Genomic DNA, 22,453 nt, shown 5'->3' on the forward strand with positions numbered 1-22,453 from the left:
AAGATAAAGAAAAACTGTATAAGCACAACTTGTGCTTGAACAGACTTGTTAAGAAGTGTAGTTCAACTTGATGAGGTGGTTGTGCACTGGAAGTACACACCAGTACTGACCTTGACTGCACCAAAATTGTGCTGCAAGACTTTCTAGTTTAACTGATGTCCTGAAGTTGAACTTGTAGCTAGTATTGATCAGATGCAAGTGAAAACGTTGACAAATGTTGCATTTAAGTTCTATCAGCTTAGCTCTTACGTAAATGAAATGGGTATATTTTACTGTAAGTAAAAACCAAAATGTTAGAAATGCAGGTGACATGGCATATGATGTAATAATTCTTTCTTAGCTGTTTTGCAGTTTTCCAGAATGGGAAACTGGTAGCTGCAGTACAGTTACAACTTTGTGTGGTATTGGTATTTTTTTAATTATTACTTTAAAATTTGCCTGGTTAGTGGTTTAGCCTTGTTTTAAAGAAATTAACCACAAAAAATTGCTTGAACAAAATGCCTCAAGGTAAAATAAAGTTAAAAAAAACAACTTCATGAGAAGTGACAGAAGCACTTCTGCTTGTTTGTAATTCAATATGTATTGCATTATATCTCATCTTAGTACAAGTTTACTTTTATTTTTTTTAGGTCCAAGTCTGTCTTCTTTCCCAATCTAATCAACACAGGTTTAGTACAGGAGCTAAGGTGTGAACTGAGGCTAAGCTCTCATCCTGTTTGAATGCAAGAGTCTCTGCTTCTCTTTATCTTCTATTAGTGTGAAATAACCAGATTTTGGAAAGTAAGGTTGCGTGAACTGCCCCTAACTGCTGCTATTGTTCTTTTAAAACCAGACAGAGTCAAAGTCAATTTTCTGAAAGACTTTCTGTTTAAAAATGCTCATTTGGCATGACCTCCTCCTTTTCATATTAGCTTCTTGTAATGGTCTTCATATTCTGAAATGCAGTGTTTTAATGGAAGTGCTGGAATTTAAGATTATCAGTGTTTGTGTTGGGAGCCCACAAGTCCTTTTAAGTTTGTTCTATCAATAACTCTGTATAAGGGCATGGCTCTTATAAAATTGAGAATATAACAAATACTTTAAGATGGTTGAGTGGTAATCTTTTTAAACACTAGCTATTTTATACCTTCAGGGGCTTAATCAGTTTGAATTATACTTACGAAGATGTGGTAAGAGTTAATCACTGGCTCGTTCAGCATTATGCACATTTTAATGTAAAATCCATTATTAGATTGATACAATAAAACAAGTACTCATATAAGAGCTTTCTGACATGAATTGTGAAAAAGGAAGCTTTTAAGGTTTTTACTGGATTCCATTTATAGTTTTTTGTTGAATTGTAGCACTTAAGGAGTGCAGTTTAGTTTAGAATTGCAGTTCTATTGAAGGAAATAGTTCTGTTTCTGTTGATATTTGGCTAGGAATTCATAGCCTGTTCTTGGTGTAAACAGAAATTCATGTTCAATGAAAACCTAAGGTATCCTGCTTAATTTATTAGTCTAAAATCGTGGGGGAAAAAAACCCCAGTAATTATGTGGGATTTTGTGTTTTTAAATTGTGCCAGAATAGTCCACAGCTTTCATCCCAGCTGTTAGAGATTTTGCTCCAGTTCAGAGTATTAGCCCATGTTCTGAGATACTTTCCTGCAGTGAATTCGCATACAAAGTCCCACTGCAATTAATTTGTCTAATTTTATCATCATATTACTAAAGTAATTACAAGATAAAACATAAGCAAAACATGTGTATGGCAAGATAATACAGTGGCAAAAAAAGAAGAATCTTCACCTGTGATACACTTAAGTGACAGTGCATACAAGCAAAATTATAGCTTTGTTAGCTGTGGTAAGGTACAGTAGGGGATTTTTTAGCACTTTACAAAGGAATTTACTCAAATATTCCTTTGTTTCACAGTGAAGAGATATGTAACACCATCATGGTAGAGGCTTCCCTGTATTGAACTGATAGTTATTTCTGTTTAGAGTTCTGGCAAGGACAATGACTTAAAATTTGTCATGTGAAGAAAACAGCATGTGGTGACTTAATACTGAGGGTGTATGAGCTCAACACTCAGAAGTGTTTAGTCTGGATAAGAGGAGATTGTGGGAGGGATCTCATTAATATTTAAAAATATCTAAAAGGTGGATGTCAGGAGACTGGGGCATCACTTTGTTGTATCCAGTGACAGGACAGAGGGTAATGGAAAGAAGTTGGAACACAAAAAGTTCCATTTAAACATAAGGAAAAACTATTATACTGTGTGGGTGAGGAAGCCCTGGCACAGGCTGCCCAGGGAGTCTCCTCTGGAGGCTTTCAAAATCCACCTGGATGTGTTTCTATGTGACCTGATCTAGGTGCTTTAGCAGGGGGATTGGACTAGACGATCTTTAGAGGTCCCTACCAGTCTGTGATTCTATTATATTTTTGCTTTTAAAAAAGATAAAACCTAAAACCCCTTGCGATTCTAATAAACTAAATGTGGTAACTGGTGATTCTTTTGCCTCAGATTTCTTCATGTCCTCAAGCAGTGACTGCATTTGGGGACTGGGTGGGGGAGAGTGCTATGATTGTTGTGTAACTTTACAATGAGACCTCAGTGCTACACATATGTAAGTACCTGAAAATGCGTTACAAATTAAAATTGTTTTCTAACCAGTATAGACACATGAATAAGCCAGTGTTTATATTGTGGTTTACAATGCTGTATTGTTGCTTACAGATATAGTTACTGAATTAATGTCCTAGTCTTTCTGGAACTTTACAAAGCTTTTTCCTTTTCTACAGCAAGGTGGTTAATATGTGCCATAAATTACCTCATCAGTGGAGATTTTTTTCCTGATTCAGCAGCCTTAAATATTAGGTTGTGTACAAAGCTTTTGAACTTTAAACTGCCAGGGTGACTGATGGGGTGTACAGTTAATCAACTTAATAAATTATTTTTATTCAGAGTTAAGCTTATCCTAAACTTTTAAGAGTGTGGTTCTCTCTGTAAGTTGGTTTTGGCATTGTACGGAAAATGTATTTTAAAACTAGATTAGTTGTAGGATTTTTATTAATGATTGTGACATTTGGTAGTCCTCGATACTGTTCAGGAGATTTAGAATGTCATCAAGAAGTCTTTGCAACTGAAGTGATAATTTAGCAAACCATTCCATTTTTTTTTATACATGAGTAGTTAATTAATATGCTAAATAATTATTTCCCTTCTCAGTCTATAGAAACCTTTTATTACTTAGTTGGGTCAAAAAGTACTAAGAAGCACTTTTCTAAAACCTGACTCATTCTTTATAGTTGTTTCCATAGCTTGTCTTCAAATTTTTGTTTGCTCTGGCAAGTCTGTGTGTGATTAGCTTTAAATCCAGACAGATTTAGTCTTCAGCTCATGGCAGCCTGCAGTGTATAGTGGAGTGGGAAGTGGAAAGACTCTAGTTGTATGGAAATCAATGCTTACAGTGTAACTGGTTTATTTGTTTAAGTACCACTTCTAAAAAGCATGGTGGGGAGTGAGTAGTTAGTGAAGAGTTACACAGCAGTGATGATACAGGCTCTTTGAATCAGGTATTGAAAAAATTAAGTCCTGACTTGTGCAGACAGTTAATTCACTAACTGAAGTCTTAACATGAACCTTTAAAAATTGTGTAATTGTGCTAATGTAATAATAATAATAACAACAACAACAATACTTGTTGTCAATTTTTGATTTTGTGCTTTCAAGGAGAGCAACTCAGAGTTCTCAGTTGTGCAAACCTAGAAACATTGTTTGCCTGGCCTTGTTTATCTCACACTTATAATGCCTTTAATAGTTGAAACATCAAGGTGTTTGGGTTTGTTTTGTTTTGGTTTTTTTTGTCCCCAAAAAGCACTACTGAGAAACCATTTTAGCAGCAACAATTAAGAATATCATAGCCTCAGAGTAGTATGATGTTGTTTTACCTTGTTCATATCAGTTATTTGTTGATAATAATGGTATTACAGATGAACAAGTCTGGAGTCTTTTAACAATTTTTTTCAGTAAAATGTCTCAAGTATTTCCCAAGTAGGTGTGATTTGACTAGTTGGAATGCATGCTCCTGACTTGTTTGATTGTCTGGTTTTAATTAATGTGATGTCTGCCATTAGCCACACTATTTTTTTTTTTTTGGAAGTATAGTATTTGTTGACTGTGAACATGTCTCTGAACTCTTCTAAACTATTATCCAACCATAACAGCTACCTTTATTACTATGATTACCCCAGATAGTAAGGTGGAAACTTAATCTAATGCTATTTCTGCCTCTGGAATAGAGTTCTCCAGTAATAAGCAGAAAACAATAGTCATTATTTTGAAAAACTGAATATTATTTTGAGGCACTTCAGATAAAAAAATGATGTGTTTTACAATTTAATTGCAAATTATGAAAAGTTCCTTCAGTCCATCCACTCAGATTCTGCTGTAACAGTGTTTCTTAGTCAGTTCTACTAGCAGTAAGTCAGTCTGGTAATGATATTTCTGAGTGAGTTTTGGCTGTGGATCATGATGTATCACTTAACTACTGTGCATGTAGAGGAGGACATTAAGTACAACAATTAGTTGGCTGATGTCCTACTTCCTCCCTAAACCTCCCCTCATCCCAGATAACAAACTCTAAGGAAATTCTTCTTTGCAGTTCAAGGAGACCAGACGACTATGCTTTTGCATGGTGCTGCATCTTTTTGACTTCAAGATTCTCAAGTTTGTTGTTTTGGTGTTTGGGGTTTGTTTTTTGTGGGGGTGGAGAGCATTAAATACACCTCCATTGTTTTGGTGTTACATTTTGCATTATAGTTTGAGCTGACAGTTTTTTCTTGAAAGAGAATCAAGTGTTACTCCGAGAGCCAGTTCTCCCCCTTTAAGAAGATCAAATGAAAAACAATTTAAAAAAACATGGCAGCATACTAAGAATTTTAGCTATTCACTTATTTGTAGGCTCTTCTTTCATTTTGGGGAGGTCAAGTCAGAACTGAACAGCAAGAAAGTGTTAACGTGGGGAAAGCTGAGAGAACTGGAATTTGGAAAGGAAAGCAAACCCTTAAGGTAGATTTATATTTACCATTCCTTTTTACCCACATTTAAAAGGTGATTAATGAGATACCATTTACTTAGGCTTTCAATATATGAAAAATATTCTGTTATGCCATGTAGTGCTGTTTTCTATGAACAAGCGTATCACTGATGTACTAAATAGCAGAACACAGAATAATCCTGGTGATTTAAAAGAAACATTTGGATTGTTAATTCAAGGTCTGAAACTTTACCATAACCCTTGTATTCTACCTTTAAAAAGAGAGCCTGGCATTCCAAAACTCAGCATGTTTTCAGTTTCTTGGATTGCAGATGTAGTGGGAGGATTTTTTTTTTTCAATTCTGAGTGTTACCAAATTTTAGTCGCAGGTTTAATTACATTAACAGATGCTTAAACAGAGTAGCAGCGAAGTCATTATATTTCTTTTAACATACAGCTGATTGGTCACTGGAATTTCTCTCTGTTCCTCTCAATTCTTGTGCAAAAGAGAGTTACTTAAAGTTTGTCTACAATGGTAGCAGATGCTGATGTGGCAACTCAGACCAAACATTCTTTCCTGCTTCCGTCAGTATTGGGTGTTCTTCATTTAAAGGTCAAAGTGTCTTAACTAGTAAGGCTGACTCATGCAAATATGGACTGTGTGAGTGCAGTGTACTTTTGACTGCATCCCCTTTGCACACATGGTTTCTTTTTGAATCGATGAATTTTATGTAGTCACGGGCAGTGAATAAAAATACTGGTGTTTTGGAATTTCAGTCATGATGATAGTGCCTCGATGGAAAAAAGATAACACTCCACAGATGGTAACAAATTTGCTGAAATTAACTCATAAAAGTGAAAATGTGCAAATATTCTTGCAAGCTATTTTTGTCAAAGATGATTAAGAAAAAAGAAGCCTTACCCACGTGGATACTTCAAAATTTACCTTTCACCAAAAGATGTCTTTCAAACAATATTGTTTCCATTATGGCATTATATTTTGTGCCATGCAGAAGCACTCTTATGTACCTCAATCAGTTATAACAGGAGTGTTATATGGTGTGTTACGCATACATAGCAGTAACATTTATGCAGTACACAATCCTATTCTCCCAGTTTTAGTTGTTTGCTTAAAAGATTCGGTTATACTACAGAGTCAGAGTAATTTCATCTTGTTTGGGAGGATGTTAACTGGACCTATATGTCCACATAGATTGAAAAGCAGATCCGCAAACACCTGGGGGTTTCTAGGTGTTTCTCCAACCCCTAGTAGGCTTCATTTCAGTTTGTAACAGATACATTTGTGAAGTCCTTGACTCTGAAAGATGCTGGGCCAAATTAGGTGGATTTGGCTTCATGTACTTCAAGAAATGCAGTCACATTTACTGTTTAAAAAATCCCCACAATAGTCCCACCATGCTAGTATATAGTCACCTTTTTGAAACTTTTTTTTTTTTTTAAATTTCAAGCCTACTGTCAGTCTATGCTGGCCAACTTATGTGAAGGGCTGTTCCTTCCCAAGACAGCTCTATTCTGTAATTAGTTTTCTTTTGACGTGCAAACCAAACATTTTAATAATGTAATGTTTACATCTAAAGTTACCACCTGTGGGTGGTAGATGAAAAAATCTTACAGTAGTTTTTCTTAGTTTTGCCGTAATTGTTCACAGTCACCATGGTTTTGTTCTGGAAAGATGTTTTTACTTCCATCTGCTAACTAGGGAATGTCCAAGGCTGCCTTGGCCTTACCTTAACTAGCATATATCTTTGTCCTTGCTTCTTAAGAAAAGGTGTAGTGTCCACCAAATAACAGATGTGAATCTTTTGTTTTGCTCTAAAGTGGTGATGGAATTAAGGTACTTGATCTCAACTGTCGTGAGCAAGGCGGGAAAGAGGTTGAAGTATCCTTATGGTATCAAACTTACCTAAACAGCAGTTGCTTTAGTTTCTGCCATCTAGTTGCATTGGATATTGGATATAGGATGATACAACAGACTAAACTTTTTGCACTAAAATTGTCCTAGATAGTAAGTGGTGCTTCTATGGAGCGCCTGTTTTATATATATTTAGGGGGAGTGAAAACCCGGTGGGAATGGAAGTCAGTAACTCTTACCTTTTTTGAGTGACATCTTGTTTCAATTGCAGTGTTTATCTTTTTTCTTTTTTAGAGGAAGCCCACATCTGAAGGGAACTCCACATTATAAGGAAGAACAATGTGCTCCTTCATTAAATCTAGAAATGAAGAAAGTGCTGGACTTACAAGCCTCTATTACAAGGTATGCTTACTAATCATGTCTTAAGAATTTTTCTGCATACAAAATTTAATTGTCAAAAAGTGAAAGAGAAACAGAATGGAAAAAACCCTTCTAATAAGCTTCTAGACTTTTTCACAGTAAGGGCTAAGAGTTACTAATAGTAATAGTAAGTCTAAGGAGGTGGAAGAATAAATTGTTGTTTAAGAATTCTCTCTTTCTGTGCTTGACTATACTGATATTTTTGTCACACAGAAGTATGTTGTTCATTCAGTATTACATTCTGTTACTATAAATGTTTTTGTCCTTGGGCTCAGAGCATGGATGAGAGATTTCATGGAGACATAGGTACATAAAAGCAAAACTGTAGACCACATTTCAACATTTCTCCAGCAGTCTGCAGAGAGCTCTCTACTTCTAGAAAAGCTTTTTGTTTGCCTCTTCCTTTTTTTGTGGTGTTTGCCTTCCCTAATACGTAAATTTTGAACATGCTAAATAACTGTGTGAAAAGCTGGTGGAACTAACTAGGAGTGCGGTGGAAAAGTAACAAAGTGCATTTTGGGAAAAGGCCTCATAGGAAAAAATGCAGTCTGTAGTGTAAAAAGCTTTCTTGGAAGCTGAATGTAGTGATCTGCATGCACATAGATTGACAGTAGCTTTCTGAACTTTGGAGAAGTGTTTAGGAGAAGTCTAATTTCTCCTTCCTCAGTGAACTTAAACCACAGGTTAGAAAGTATAGCAGAACTGTTTACAGCCTCAGCAATATTGGTAATTTTCTAGAATAAGTGAGTAATCAATTGTTGTCTGCAATGCATTGTCATTATAGTCAAAAGTACTAAAGTGATCTTCAGTGGTTCATATACCAGTTAAACAATTACTCTAACAATATGGACCTGTTCATGAACTCTGATTCCTGGACAAAAATAGAGACATATATCCTATTTTGTCAGCTTGGTACCTCTACTATCTAGAGGACTTTGTGACCTGGTTTGCAGCTTACTTGATATAAACTTTTTGCTGATACGAGAGGCAATAATACAGTATTAGTTACATTAGTTAATTTCTCTGTGACATTGATTTGAGATGCAGTTTTTTGAATAACAAATACATTTATTAGTTTGCAGTCCATGTTAGAGGATCTGCTTGTTGCAACTGCTGATGGATTTCTCCATCTTGTTCACTGGGATGGTATGACCAATGGAAGGAGGGCCATCAACTTATGTACAGTTCCATTTTCTTTGGACCTGCAGTCGTCTCGAGGTAGGTTTTGGGGTATGATAGTTAACTATTAGTGAAATACCAACTAACGTAAAATATTATATCTGTTCACAGGCAGAGGTGACAAAAATATGCCTTCTGTAAATGTGAACAAAATAGCTTTGTCTAAATTAGTTTTTTATGTAAAGTTTTAAGTAAACAACTGAAAAGCCTTGGCTTACAGTATCACTGTGTTCACATATTATTTAATTACTGATATCTTCTCAGCAGGTTCATTTTTGGGCCTTGAAGACGTTTACATCAGAGATATGGAATACTGTGCCACGCTTGATGGTTTTGCTGTTGTTTTTAATGATGGCAGGGTTGGTTTCATCACACCAATGTCAAGCAGATTCACTGCTGAGGTAATATTTCCTTTAATCGATTTTCCTTGGTCTCTGTGTTTCAGTTAACTTCCTGCTTTAAATTCTGTTTAACTACAAAGAAACTAAAACTTAGCATCTGCTTATAAGGTATTTTAAGAACAAGACTATATTTCCTACCATAACCTGACCTGGATTTTTCTAGGACTAATACCTATGAGATTGTGTAGTTGACAGTAGATCTAGATTTTGTTATTGTTTCAAAATGTCACTGTAATTCTGGGATCTTTTTACTGTCTCTACAGCAGGCTTCCTCTTGTAAGTGGGATGATTAAAAGTTGTTTCTCCTATGACAAAGTATCATAGATGCTATTTCTAGCTTTTAACTAAATCATAAGTTTGACTTTTCTCATAGTGACAAGCATCCTTCAGAATTTGTTTAAGATATTAATTGCAGAAAACCAAGAAGGGTTTGTGTGGACTGTCTAAAACTCCTTCACACACTTAAAGCATTTGCAATTTCAGCTGCTGCAGATGGAACTTTTTTTGTTTTTTCTTCATCCTTAGTACCATCTACTGGTCTTTTTATATGGTATCAGGACTTGTCTTGTACACATTGGCTTGCTTTGTTTATTTAGACCTGTGATAAACAGTTTCCTTATACACCAACATCTTTCTGCAGTTTGTAGTAAGATCAGTGAAACCAGTTTTACATATACTAGATTTTATTTATCTGAGCCATGTCGCTTAATCTTGATATTTGCAGTAGGAATTTCCTGAGGTCATCACAGCCCACTGGCAGAGATGGGTAATATGAGATACACGGGTAGAAGCTGACTATGTGAATAAAATCACTGTTTAACCAAAAATTCTGTGAATTCTTTTCTTTACAGCAGCTCCATGGTGTTTGGGCACAAGATGTGATTGATGGAACTTGTGTGGCAGTAAATAACAAATACCGGCTAATGGCATTTGGATGTGCAAAGTAAGTTTCCTAATGGGGGTGGGGAAAATATTTAATTATATAACTTAAGTACTAGTGTCTTCTTACTGAGTGGTGTTGCAAAAGCTGTAAAGATAAAAATGATCAGTCTTCCTAAAGATTATATAATCTACTCTCTCAAGAAGGCAGGAGGGAAGGGGAAGTAAATGATTGCCTGCTTGAACTACAGTTGAAATTGATACTTGCTGTTCAGCACTGGAAAAAAATGGCTGAGCTGCTAGCAAGGATTGGAAAGTGCTGCTGTCTTGGTTAATCTGAAAGCAGGATTACAGAGTCAGTTTTAAGCACTTAATCGTAACAATATTGTACAAGAATCAGTACTTTACACTCAGCTGAGGAAATACTCTGCCAAGTGTTGAGTTTGTCAGTAAACCTGTTACCTTTTTGAATAACTGTAAATATTCAGAAATTAAGTGTTGCAAAAGTGCTTTTAGTTGTTCTGTTAGCTTACTGTTCTTTTAAGACAGTTCCTTCTATATAATACTGCTTTACCTGTTTGAGTGCAGCTTTTTCAAAAAAATAAATATAGTTTCTTTCTCTTTTAGTGCATTTCAAAATGCTGGGATATCATCTTAAGAGATAGTATTCTCAATTGTAGTAACAATGCAATGTGTTGGTGTTTGCCTCTGAAATGGGAATAGTTACTAAAATTCATTGATCTTGATATGCACTACTACGCTTCTGATGAAACTTTAGCACAGAGTGTATAATGACCTCCTTCATGGCTTGTCTTGCAGTTTAAAGCCATAAAGATATGTGGATTTTGGGTGTATGTGAATTCTCAGAAAAGTAAATAGTCTTAGTGCATTGTTTATTATAGGGTGGGTGTTTTGGGTACTTCACTGACTTCTGGAAAGCATCTTGTAAATTTGTTCCGTAAAGTTCTTTGAGTGTTACTTGACATAATGTTTCTCTGCTAGATAAACATTAGGTGTTGGTGAGAAAAAACCCTCAGCTTTTATTAACCTTTTCAAACTGATGAGAAATCCAAATTGTCTGTAGTCTAAAGCATGTGTAATCTCTTCCAGCGGCTCTGTGCAGGTTTATACGATAGATACCGCCACTGGCGCCATGCAGTTTTCTCATAAATTGGAGCTGACACCAAAACAATATCCTGGTGAGCTACTTTTATTGCTAGAATTTTCCAGCTATTTTTTTAGGCATTAAAGAATATTTTTATCTTTGGCAAGTTATCAACTATTTGTTTTTTCAATTATTACCAATGGGCCAAGTATTTACTCTTGCATGTTTGTATTCATTTACTCTTGCACATTTGTTATTTTAGCTGCTGGCTTTTATCTGACTTCTGGGTGTGATTCATATGTGAGGTTTTGGGGCTGAGGGTTTTTAATTTTTCTTTGTTTGTTTTAGTTTTATTAGCACAGAATCACAGAGTGGTATGGGTTGGAAGGCAGCTGTAGAGATCATGTAGTCCAACTCCCCTGCAGAAGCAGGTCCACCTAGATCAGGTCACATAGGAACCTATCCAGGTGGGTCTTGAAGACCTCCAAGGAAGGAGACTCCACACCCTCCCTGGGCAGCCTGTGCCACTGCTCCATCACTCTCACAGTGAAATAGTTTTTTCTTAAGTTTAAATTGAACTTTTTGTTTCCCAGCTTCATCCCATTACCTCATGTCCTTTTCCTAGATACAATAGAAAAAAAAGGGGTGTCCCAATCTCCTGACACCCACCATTTAGATCCTTGTAAATATTAATGAGATCTCCCCTCAGCCTCCCTCATATCTAGACTAAACTATCCAGCCCCAGAGCAGCCTGTTCTCATAAGGAAAGTCCAGTCCCTTGATCTTGTTGATGGCCCTGCACTGGACTCTCTCCAGAAGTTCTCTGTCCCTCTTGAACTGAGGAGCCTAGAACTGGACACAGGACTCCAGAAGAGGCCTCATCAGGGCAGAGTAGAGGGGGAGAAGAACCTCCCTTGACTTGCTGGCCACACTCTTCTTGATGCATCCCAGGATGCCATTGGCCTTCTTGGCCACAAGGGCACATTGCTGGCTCATGTTCAGTTTATCATCAATCAGGACTCCCAGGTCTCTCTCTGCAGAGCTGCTCTCCAGCAAGTCAATCCCCAGCCTGTACTGGTGCATGGAGTTATTCCTTCCCAGATGCAGGACTCTGCACTTGCCCTTGTTGAACCTCATGAGGTTCCTCTCTGCCCAACTCTGAAGCCGGTTGAGATCCTGATGAATGGCAGCACGGCCTTCTGGGGAATCAGCCAGAATTTTAACTTTAATTTATTTTACTAAACATGAATCTGATTTATCAATTTACAGGCAGTGCTGCTGCTGCTGCTTGTAGGTCTTAGTAGTTCCCGCACATAGTCTTGAGACTACTTTTGCATTGTGGAGCTGAGAAAATTAGATGTTATTGTCAAAACTGATAATGAATGTAACAGAGGTGTGAATTAAGCTGAAACAACTGACATTCAGGGTACAGAAAGAAACTGAGTAATCCAGCACCCTGCCTGAACGGCAGTGAACAAAAGCTTCTACTGGAATTTTTAATATAGTAGTGATGAGTATTGTCAGTTTGAGAGTGAAGAACACACTGTTGTATTTTAACCCCAGAAGCAGCTAAACTCCATGTGGCCGTTTGCTCACTCACCCCTCATCCTGCAGTGGGATGGGGAGTGAATCAGGGTTGGGGAGGGGGAATAGTAAAATTTGTGGGTTGAGATGAGAGAGTTTAATATGACAAGAAAGGAAGGGAAAATAATGATAATAATAATAATGATTAAAGAATTAGAATATACAAAACAAATTATGCAATGGTGCAATTGTTCACCATCCACCAACCAATTCCCAGCCAGTTACCGAGCAGCTCCTGCTGTCCAGCTTTCCCCCCAAGTTTATATACTGGACATGATGCTCTGGGGTATGGAATAGCCCTTTGCCAGTTTGTATCAGCTGTCCTGGCTGTATTTCCTCCCAGCTTCTTGTGCCCCTATTCATTGGTAGAGCTGTATGAGAAAAGGAAGAGTCTTGGACCACTGCCTAGCAACAACTAAAACATCAGTGTGTTACCAATGTTACTGTCATTCTAAACCTGAAACACAGGCTTTTACCAGCTACTGGCAAGAAAATAAATTCCATCCTAGCCAAAACCAGGGCAATATAAAATGATTCATTTGTGTCCTCAACTGAAAATGTGTGTGGCTGTTAGCTTTCAGCAACAACAAAAAAAAAATCAAATCTGTGAATATGAGTTTTACAGCTGTGCTAAGTGCCAAAGGAGGAGATTTCAAGTGTGCATATAAAAACCATATTTTGTCCTAAAAAAAAAAAAATAGTTTTGCCAGAATTGTAGTCCTATATGCTTATTTCATAGCGCAGTGTATATCTGGCCTGTTCTTATGTATTCTTATGTGTGTGCAACATGTTGGAAAGAGAACTGACTTCATCTTCTGCCTATCCATTTTTGAAATTGTCAATTTGAATGCAGCAAAGAAGTTAATTAAAAGTCAAAGATTATTTCAATGTATGTTTGTTTTTACACTTATGGTAAAAGCAGCTGAAGGACATTTGATATTTTTTACGTGGTATTTTTTTGTCTGTTTTTAAACAGATATTTGGAACAAAACAGGACCTGTGAAGCTAATCAGATGGTCACCTGATAGCTGTGTTGTGATGGTCACCTGGGAATGTGGAGGCTTGTCCTTATGGAGTGTTTTTGGGGCTCAGCTTATCTGTACTTTAGGAGGTGATTTTGCGTGAGTATCTCAAATTAATAAATGTTTCATTAGAAAGCTGTATTTTTCTCATGAGTGGTATTTAATTAGAAGCTAATTCGCTAATTTGACTTTTTAAAGTATTTTTCCATTATGATTTCTTAGATATTAGAAACTCTGAATAGTATTTGGGAGGGGATCATTTGAATGTAAATGAAAATGTATCATTTTCTTTCTGTAAGGACATTTTTGACTGCAAAAACAAATTAACCTTAAAGCAGGTTTTAGCAGGCAAATACTAAGATTCTCTTGATGCCAGTATATATTTGCTGAAAATATGTTAAATCCATAAATCACAGTTCGAACAGTTAATACTAGACATCCGACAACTGCATTGCCTTTAATGTAGTGTCATGGATCAAACAGGCTTTATAGTTTGAGGGTAAGGTTCAATAGAGAACCATATAACAATGCAGAAATACAAAGATAATTTCTGATTTTTATGACGTTATTTACAAACTCAAACTTACTCTGTTCTGTTTTTAAGGTATCAGTCCGATGGTGCCAAAAAGGACCCTCTAAAGATCAGTTCTATGGTAAAATGAATATAAAAATACTGTAATAGAGTGGTTGTTAATTTTTGAAGAATATTTTTAGTAAAACAGATTTTCAGAAAATCAAACTCAGTTTCTTTAACATTACTAGTTTTAAAGAGTAAAATAACTTTGCTACATTTTGTAATGCCAATATTACATTCAAGTTCGGAAGAGACAAACGCAGACAGCTGATGAATTTTTTTAAAATGTGTATGCCTGACCGTGAATTGTGCTTGACATACTTTTTGTTGTCTTTCTTTTTAATATTGAGAATGAACACTTCTTAATCTTTTTTTTTTGGTTTTTTCTAATCTCGTGCTGTGTTTCAGAGTATGAGACACAGAATAACACTAATTGGTTTTAGTAAACTTAATTATTTCCCTAAAATTACTAGCTTACCTTTAGCTGTTGAAGTAGCTTAACTCAGGATGTGAATTCAAGACTGCTGTTGTTTTAATACAAAATAACTAATAAGAAATACTACTGGTCTATCAAATTAGTAGGTGTTGTTAAATATTAGACACAAACGTCAAGGTCTATTTTACAAACCATAATGAGTGTTGTACAATACTTCTAAAATATTTGATTTTATGTATAGCCTCATTGCTATAGAGACTGGTATTTTTAAACATGGATCCCAAGTGAATGTACATATTTGCAAGGATGGTGCAAAGTAACTTTCAAATCTCTCCAAAGATTGAAATTCTTATACTGTTGAATTTCAAGAACAACGAGCACTCTGTGTTGTTTGTGCTGCAAGTTATGAATGTCCTGCATAGTTACTTCTCATTTAATGAATATTTTTACATGAAAAATAAAAGAATTTAAGGTAGATTCTTACTGTTCCTGTGGGTTTCATTGCTTTGAGTTACTTAAAATTCCCATACATTTTAGAACATCAAACTCTGTGGTTTTTTTTAACCAAGCTTATATGTATCATAACAGCAGTTACAGTAAGTTACAATAAGTTTATGTGGTTTTATTTACTAAGAATATAGGGTGTTGGTTTGGGGTTTTTATTATTGTTACTCTTCTACATTCAGACCTGGGGATCAGAAGGATATCATCTGTGGGTTATTGATGGGAATTCTTCTCCAAACGTGAAGCCTGAAAGAGATGGAAACAGTGAAGCTTGTCAGTTTGGTATTCTGCAGTTTCATTTCATCAAGAGTGCACTCACTGTTAATCCTTGCATGGTAAGTTTTTGTTAACTACTACATCCTTATTTTAGAGTGACCTCTAAAGTTATTTTCAAGTAACCTCTGAGTTATTCTGATAATGAATTTTGAGTCTGTTTTGCAGTCGTTAGAATGGTCTTTTTTGTTATGGAGCCTTTAAAATAGTACTTGGAAAATATTGCTGTGGAATACTATTAACAGGAAACCTACTAGTGCAGAGTGATAGAAAATAAGAACTGTGTTAATGCTTATTTTTCATATTGCTTACTGTTAACATATTGATACATGTTTTCCTTTGTTTTCTGTACATGGAGTTCAAGGTTGCTTTGGGGGCTTTTTTTGATGTTCTGTTTTGTTTTTAATGTAGAGTAACCAGGAACAAGTCCTCCTTCAAGGAGAAGATCGCTTGTATTTGAACTGTGGAGATGCAACACAGGCTCAGAGTCCCAGAAATACTTCAGCTCACTCTGAACATAAGCCTACCAGGGAAAGAGGGCCATTTTCAGATGGCAGTTTAGATTCTCAGGGTTTAAGCACTTTACTAGGACACAGACATTGGCATGTTGTACAGGTAATTGTTGCTAGTTGCTCATATGTGCTCTGTGCTTGCAACAGTTTATAGGACTGGTATCTGCAGCTAATCTCATTCTGCCATTCTCTTTTCCTCTAGTATGAGATCATTGTGGTTTTATTGCCTCTTGGGTTTCCCCTGGTACAGCTTTTTCTTATTGCCAAATGATAAAGGAATGTTGGCCATCTGAGCTATGTGGCTATGAGTTTGCATCCTAGCCAATAAAAACCCCTATATGTCTGTTTGGGAAGGAGTAGTTAAATCACTTTCCTATGCTTTGAAGGGGAAAGTAACTGCACCATGCAATAGATCTTACAGGGATTTGTTCTGTTATTTATGCAAATTGTGTTAAGCATATTCAGCTGATGAATACAGCCTTTGGACTTTGACTGTATTTTGAAGCAGTCTTAGGTAGTGTCTAAGCATGTAATTAAACTTCACAATATCAAACTTGCAAAGAAGAAATTATTTCTAGGGTGGTAATGGAATAGATTGTGTTTACTCAGTGATACAGAGGAAAAATTGAATAACTTTTACTCTGTAATGCTAGTGTGTGATCTTCTGTGCTTGAACTGATAGGTATTTTTCTAAATAAGGATTTTTAAAAGGTCTCCCAGATTTTGCTTTTGACATAGTACATGAATCGGTATTATTGAGCAACATTTGACTCTAGGCATGTATGTCAGGTTCTAGATACTGTTTAATTTCCACTTGAGTTGGCTGGGTAGCATTTTGTTTTCTGAAACTGGTATGGGAGGGCAAAGTCCTCATTCTGTGAAACAACAGTTGGGATTACTTGGACAGAAAGATACCCATGAGAACAGCCAGTGACTGAGTAATGAAGGCATTTGGCTGCCTTGTGTCAAACCAGGGACTTGAATTTGAAACAGGATTTGTATCATCCCATGTGACATGAAGAATCCAGGATTAAGATTTAGTTTGGCATAGCCCAGTCAAGTGCTCTCATAACAAGGCATTTGGATATGCTGCTGTGCATTTCTGGTGGAATTAGAAATTTCATCCCAACACTGAAAGTTCCTCCTGAATGCTCCTTAAAATGGGTATGTTCCCATGATAGGTTTTTCACTTAGGGGGAGAATAGCAAATTTTAACTATTAAACTGTAATATACTATTAGCTCTTGTATGTTGTTAATGCGTTTCTGTATTTCTTGTATTAAAAACAGACTAACATTTAGTCTTCAATATCTTCTGAGGAGGATCAGGGTGGGGAGTAATTCTATTTGATGCTGGGATTTCTGTTTTTAAAATCCTTAAGCCAGTGTTTTGGAAAAACATGGACACTGTACATATTCCTTTAGAATTAGTAATTACTTAAAGGTGCATCATATAATTATCTGATTTTCTCTCTTTTTTTAGATTCATAGTACATATCTAGAGAGCAACTGGCCTATAAGGGTGAGTGATTTTTAAGAATATGTTCTTACTTCTTGAAAAATATTGAGTTTTTATACTGTCTCTTAGGCCTGGATGAGCTCTGGAAGATGAAATCATTGTTTTAAATTACAGAATGAAGAATATGTGTTGGGCAGTAAAGCAGAAGTCATGATGAACCTTATAAGTTTTGACTCTTGACATTTTGTAGTTGTTTTGTAGTGACATATTTGGATAGAATATATGATTTAAGTAAGTTCCCTCCTCAGGTTCTGTGTTGTTTTTTTTTTTTTCCACTTTGAACAGTTTTCAGCTATTGACAAGCTTGGACAGAATGTAGCTGTTGTTGGCAAGTTTGGTTTTGCACATTATTCTTTACTCACCAAAAAATGGAAGCTGTTTGGAAACATTACCCAGGTGAGAGGTTATGCTACCTTATTCAGGTATACTGGGGAGATTTTATTTGTTGAAGTGTGGCTCTTAGAGAAAATGGAGAAATATCTTTTTCAAGGGAAACAACCGGTAGGTATGCTTGTAATTAAAGATGCTGGTTTTACATGTGTATTTTGTAAAATGAAATGCTTATCTTGTGGCTCTGGTACAATAATTCATTTAAGTACTGAAACGTTTCCAATCTGAGCATGTAGAGTCAGGTTTTTACTCCCATATATCTCATCTGAGAGTTTTTAATGTGAGATGTAGCTTTGAATGCTAAGCTTGTAAATTCTGGCCAGAAGCAGAAAGCTAATTTGAGAGAGTTTAGGAATGCCAGTAGTGTAAAGAACTGTGGAGCTTTGTTTTGTGAGATCATGTTGCTCTTCCACATATTCACATTCTTAGTAGTCTCATTTTTTAAAAACAACAAAAATTTCTAAGCATAAATTGTCTTGCCACTGTCAGTAAAGCTCATAGCGATCATGTATGTCTTTCAGAAATTACCCATAGAATATACATCTGTGTGTGTATAAATACATAAAAATATATACAGATATATATATGTATATTCAGATATGTAATTCACTTGCTTTTTTCTTTTCAGGAGCAAAATATGATAGTAACAGGTGGCTTAGCATGGTGGAATGACTTCATTGTTCTTGCATGCTATAATCTGAATGATCATCAGGAAGAGGTGAGATATTTTTCTTCCAAGTGAACAAATCATGTATAGAATATCTGATCTGTTCTACACTAGTATTATAACTATGAAAAGCTTGATATATAGGAGGCTTTTGGTCATCTTCAGAAATTCTTTATTAGTATGTAAGTAACTCTTTCCATAAAAGTTTATTATTGCTATTAAAAACTTACTTTCTGCTTTGTACTGTGAATAAACTCATTGTTCTGAAAACTTTGTGACATTTTTGCGTGTTAGCACAAAGCCTGTTACGAGATCTCTAGTTAGAGTATTTTGAGACGCTTCTGTAAGGTATTAAATAAGGTGGGCAGAAGAGCTTTACTTTTTGCTTTATAAAACTAAAGAGTAAAACTCCATCCTAGCGTTCTTTGTTCAGTATTTCAGGTTTGACTGTATTTTTTCCACTTTGGGTACAATAATATAATGCAATAGGTGAAACAAAAACTTAGTAACGTGTCCTTGGCAGCCATGCCACAAACATACACAAAAAAAAGAAAATATTTGAACATGGAATTGCTATTAGGTTTTTTGGTATATAGAACATATGTTCAAACTACTCCTTTTACTTGCAGCTGAGAATCTACCTGCGAACATCTAATCTTGACAATGCATTTGCACACATCACCAAAGTGCAAGCAGACACCTTACTACTGAGTATTTTCCGGGACATTGTAATATTGTTCAGAGCAGATTGTTCCATTTGCCTTTACAGTATTGAGAGAAGGCCAGAAGGGTGAGTGTTTAAATGCTTTTGCAGTAATGTGCTTGTCAATCCCTGCTCAGTCTTGAGTACATTCTTGTGGTAATACAAAGTTGGTTGATAACTCATGGAGTCAGAAATAGAAGGGTGTAATCTGTAGCACAAGTGATGGTCCACAAGTTTTGTCACTTACATGCATGCAGATACTGACATTAGGTGTGGAGGCACTGACTGAGATGTGCACATTTCCAGCTGTCTGCACAAACATGTGCTAGCTGCTAGGAACATGAAAACTGAACGTAAATAGAAGGAAAAGGTACCCATGTATTTGAATATTTTAAATTAGAACTGTTTCTGTCATTAGAAGTAGGAATGGTGAGGGTGGCAACTGGGTAACGAGGAGAGAAAAGGTTTGCTCTGCAGTGTGGTTGTGAGTATTTGTTTTGGTGCAAAAGAGGTAGCAACAGAAGAGCCAGATACATTCAGACAGTGGAGATTAGTCAACCTAAGGAGGAGACAAAAGACTCCTGGATAGTTTTTTTGAAGTGCCTAAGCTATTGATTCACTTTAAAGGAAAATATTTGCAGTGCTTTTCAAAGAAAACTCCCAACAAAACCTAAACTGTGGTATTGTCTTATTGAAGGATTAATAGACCCTTATTCTGAAGTATCTGATGGTATCTTCTATCCACTCATAGCTCTGTTCCCCACAAACTATCAATATAAAGTAGCCCATCTTAGATTTATTTGGTAACTTTATGTAGAGTAGTGTCGTGGTTTAGGCCCATCAGGGAACAAAGGCCACGAGTACCGAAGTGGCTGAGAATTGCTCAAGGGCAGGGAGAGCTTAATTGCCGCTTAAGGTTCAGGACAAAACAGACCAGGCCACTCGGTTTGGGGAAGAAAATAGAAAAAAAAACCAATTTAATGCAACATCAACTAAAACATACCCCCAAAAACCCAGAACATAACCAAAATGAAACAACACAGAGTAATACATCAATGAAGAATCCAACCAGCCTTAAGAACACCTTTTTGCCACACCTCCCCTCTTCCCGGGCTCAGAGCCCTGATCCCGGTGTTTTTACCCTGTCCCCCCCTGAACGGTTCGGGGGGCAGGCAGTGGGGGTTTCAGTCAGTCTGTTCCCGATAGCTTCTGCCATTTGTCCCTCCTCAGGACGGGTGAACTCCACACCAGTCCTCCCTGCGAGTCCGTGGGGTAACTCACACGCATGGCAGCCCTGCACGGGCTGCTCCAACGCGCACTTATTCCAAAGGCTGCAGCTCGTCTCTGCCTCTCGTGTGGGGCTGCTCTGCGGCGTGCAGGCTCTCCAACACGGCCTGGGCCATGGCCGTGCCCCACACAGTCCCTCGCCCGTCCGGGCTCACTCACACGGAGCTGCTGGTGGCTCTCAGTCCTGCCACGGATCTCCATAGGTTGCAGGGGCACAGCTTGCATTCTCGCCACGGCTTGCAGAGGGGTCTCTGGTCTATCGCTTCTCCTTCCTTTCTCCTTCTCTGGCTGAAGGGTCCGCGTGGTCGCCTCCATCTTGTATCACTCTTACACCTCCTGACTCGCATTCCAATTCCCGTCCCCTAAATAGTGATGGCAGAGGTGCCATATTGGCCCAGCGGGGCCGGAGGTGGGTGTGAACCCAGGAGCCGGGAGAGAGTCTGCAAACTCTTTACCGGGTCTTCACTGCAACCCGCTCCCCCTGTTACTAAGCCAAAAGCTGCTCCTTGCTAAACCAGAACAAGTAGACATATGGGCCTGTGGGATTCCTGGTTAAAGGAAAGCCATTTTGTTCTGTAAACTGTTTGCTGAGATGAGGTTGCTTATTTTCATTAGATTTGCTTCAATATAACAATTTTATGTTAAACAGTATTTTAAAATTGCTAAACATAGTTATCTTTCTTTTCAGTCTTAACCCTACTGCCAGTATCCAAGTTCTTCAAGAAGTGTCCATGTCTCGGTACATTCCTCATCCATTTCTTGTAGTGTCTGTTACATTGACATCAGTGAGGACAGAGACTGGCATCACCTTGAAGATGCCTCAGCAGGTAACAGGTCTTAAAATATAAAACACTCAGAGCCTGGATTTGTTATCTTGATCCTTAAAGGTTATCTGGCTCATAAATGAATGACAAATCAGTGGTGGTTCTGTGTGGTCAAATACAGAACATTTTTTTTCTAATATATTTTATGAGTGAATTGGGATTGGGAGCAGGGGAAGTGGAAATAAAATCCAAAATATTCTGTTTCATGTCTTCTCGTCTTGTAAAGTTTGGGACCAAATCTTGATGGGCAAATAAAACTTAACTATGTCAAGGGTATGATTCTCTATTGTGTATTAAAAGTTGGAACACCAGACCAATCCGTAGCACTAGGAAATCCCTTTCTTACAGTAACAGGTCCATTACTCAAAGAATAAAAAGAAAAAAGGAAAAGATAATATACAACCCTATGAGGTCTAGCCAATTTCCTACTGCACTAAATAAGAGAATCATTCCCACTGTTTAGGTCAGGATATAGGCCAATAGACAAACAATTACTAAGGTGTGAAGGTGAAGCCCTGTCTTAACTTCAGGAAATTATTCAGGCCACTGAAAGCACTGTGCAAAGAGAACTTGGATATTTATTGTCTCTGGTGTACATAAATCATGCATAACTACTTGAGTAGCTGTAGTATAAAGCGTATTTTCTCATCAGAGCAGCCACCTTAAGATAGTTTGGAAGTTCTGTTGTCTGAGGTGGGCTGTAGACATGGGAAGTCCTGTGTGTTTCTGCGCATACCAAAGCTACTATCAGAGGAGAAAGCAATGACACAGATGTAAGATCTAGAGATTTGTGCTTGCTTCCTTCCTTCAGTTCAGTCTAGATTAGTGCCCCATGATGCTGAACGTGTGTCCTGAGACTTGGAAACAATCTTAGACAAGGGCATAAAAGGCAACATGGTTATGGTTTTCTAGGCCATCTTGCCTCAAGACAGTGTCTTTATTCCTGAATTACCTGACCTATAGCATTTCCTAATTTTGAGAAAAAGCTGCTGAAACATTTTAGAGCACTAGCAATACTTAAACTTAGCTTCAGACTAAACAAAGATTTCTTTCTAAGAGCTGGTATCTTCAAGCTTTGTCAAGTTGTCCTGATTAAAAGAATAGCATTTATGTTAGCACTGCACTGTAGACAAAGCAAGATGTCTGACTTAGTGGAGTGTGACACCCTTTTCAGTGTTGTTACTTGTGAGTGACCTTAATCCCTGAAGCTGTGGACTTACCATACAGGGCCTCTGCTCACATATTTCAAAACTGAACTTCATGCACAGCATGAGGGTATGAGC

The 22,453-nt window shown here is 37.1% G+C and overlaps 1 protein-coding gene across 4 annotated transcripts in view; it reads left to right on the forward strand.

Annotated features, from left to right (window-relative positions):
- The window catches only part of RIC1 (RIC1 homolog, RAB6A GEF complex partner 1), a 59,302-nt gene that overhangs the window by 26,399 nt on the left and 10,450 nt on the right, over window positions 1–22,453 (forward strand). For 2 of the 4 annotated variants that reach the window (XM_062018468.1, XM_062018471.1), the window contains 14 exons: window positions 7,188–7,295; window positions 8,389–8,531; window positions 8,757–8,893; window positions 9,745–9,836; window positions 10,883–10,971; window positions 13,438–13,582; window positions 14,088–14,136; window positions 15,180–15,332; window positions 15,682–15,885; window positions 17,264–17,302; window positions 17,585–17,695; window positions 18,318–18,407; window positions 18,986–19,146; window positions 21,035–21,173. In XM_062018468.1, coding sequence (XP_061874452.1) covers window positions 7,188–7,295; window positions 8,389–8,531; window positions 8,757–8,893; window positions 9,745–9,836; window positions 10,883–10,971; window positions 13,438–13,582; window positions 14,088–14,136; window positions 15,180–15,332; window positions 15,682–15,885; window positions 17,264–17,302; window positions 17,585–17,695; window positions 18,318–18,407; window positions 18,986–19,146; window positions 21,035–21,173 — 1,660 coding nt within the window. Of the gene's footprint in view, window positions 1–2,505; window positions 2,609–7,187; window positions 7,296–8,388; window positions 8,532–8,756; window positions 8,894–9,744; window positions 9,837–10,882; window positions 10,972–13,437; window positions 13,583–14,087; window positions 14,137–15,179; window positions 15,333–15,681; window positions 15,886–17,263; window positions 17,303–17,584; window positions 17,696–18,317; window positions 18,408–18,985; window positions 19,147–21,034; window positions 21,174–22,453 lie in introns of all 4 variants that reach the window. The other 2 variants (XM_062018470.1, XM_062018469.1) reach the window with 2 other exon arrangements.

This window comes from Colius striatus, chromosome Z (assembly GCF_028858725.1).
Source record: "Colius striatus isolate bColStr4 chromosome Z, bColStr4.1.hap1, whole genome shotgun sequence".
NCBI classification, from domain to species: Eukaryota; Metazoa; Chordata; class Aves; order Coliiformes; family Coliidae; genus Colius; species Colius striatus.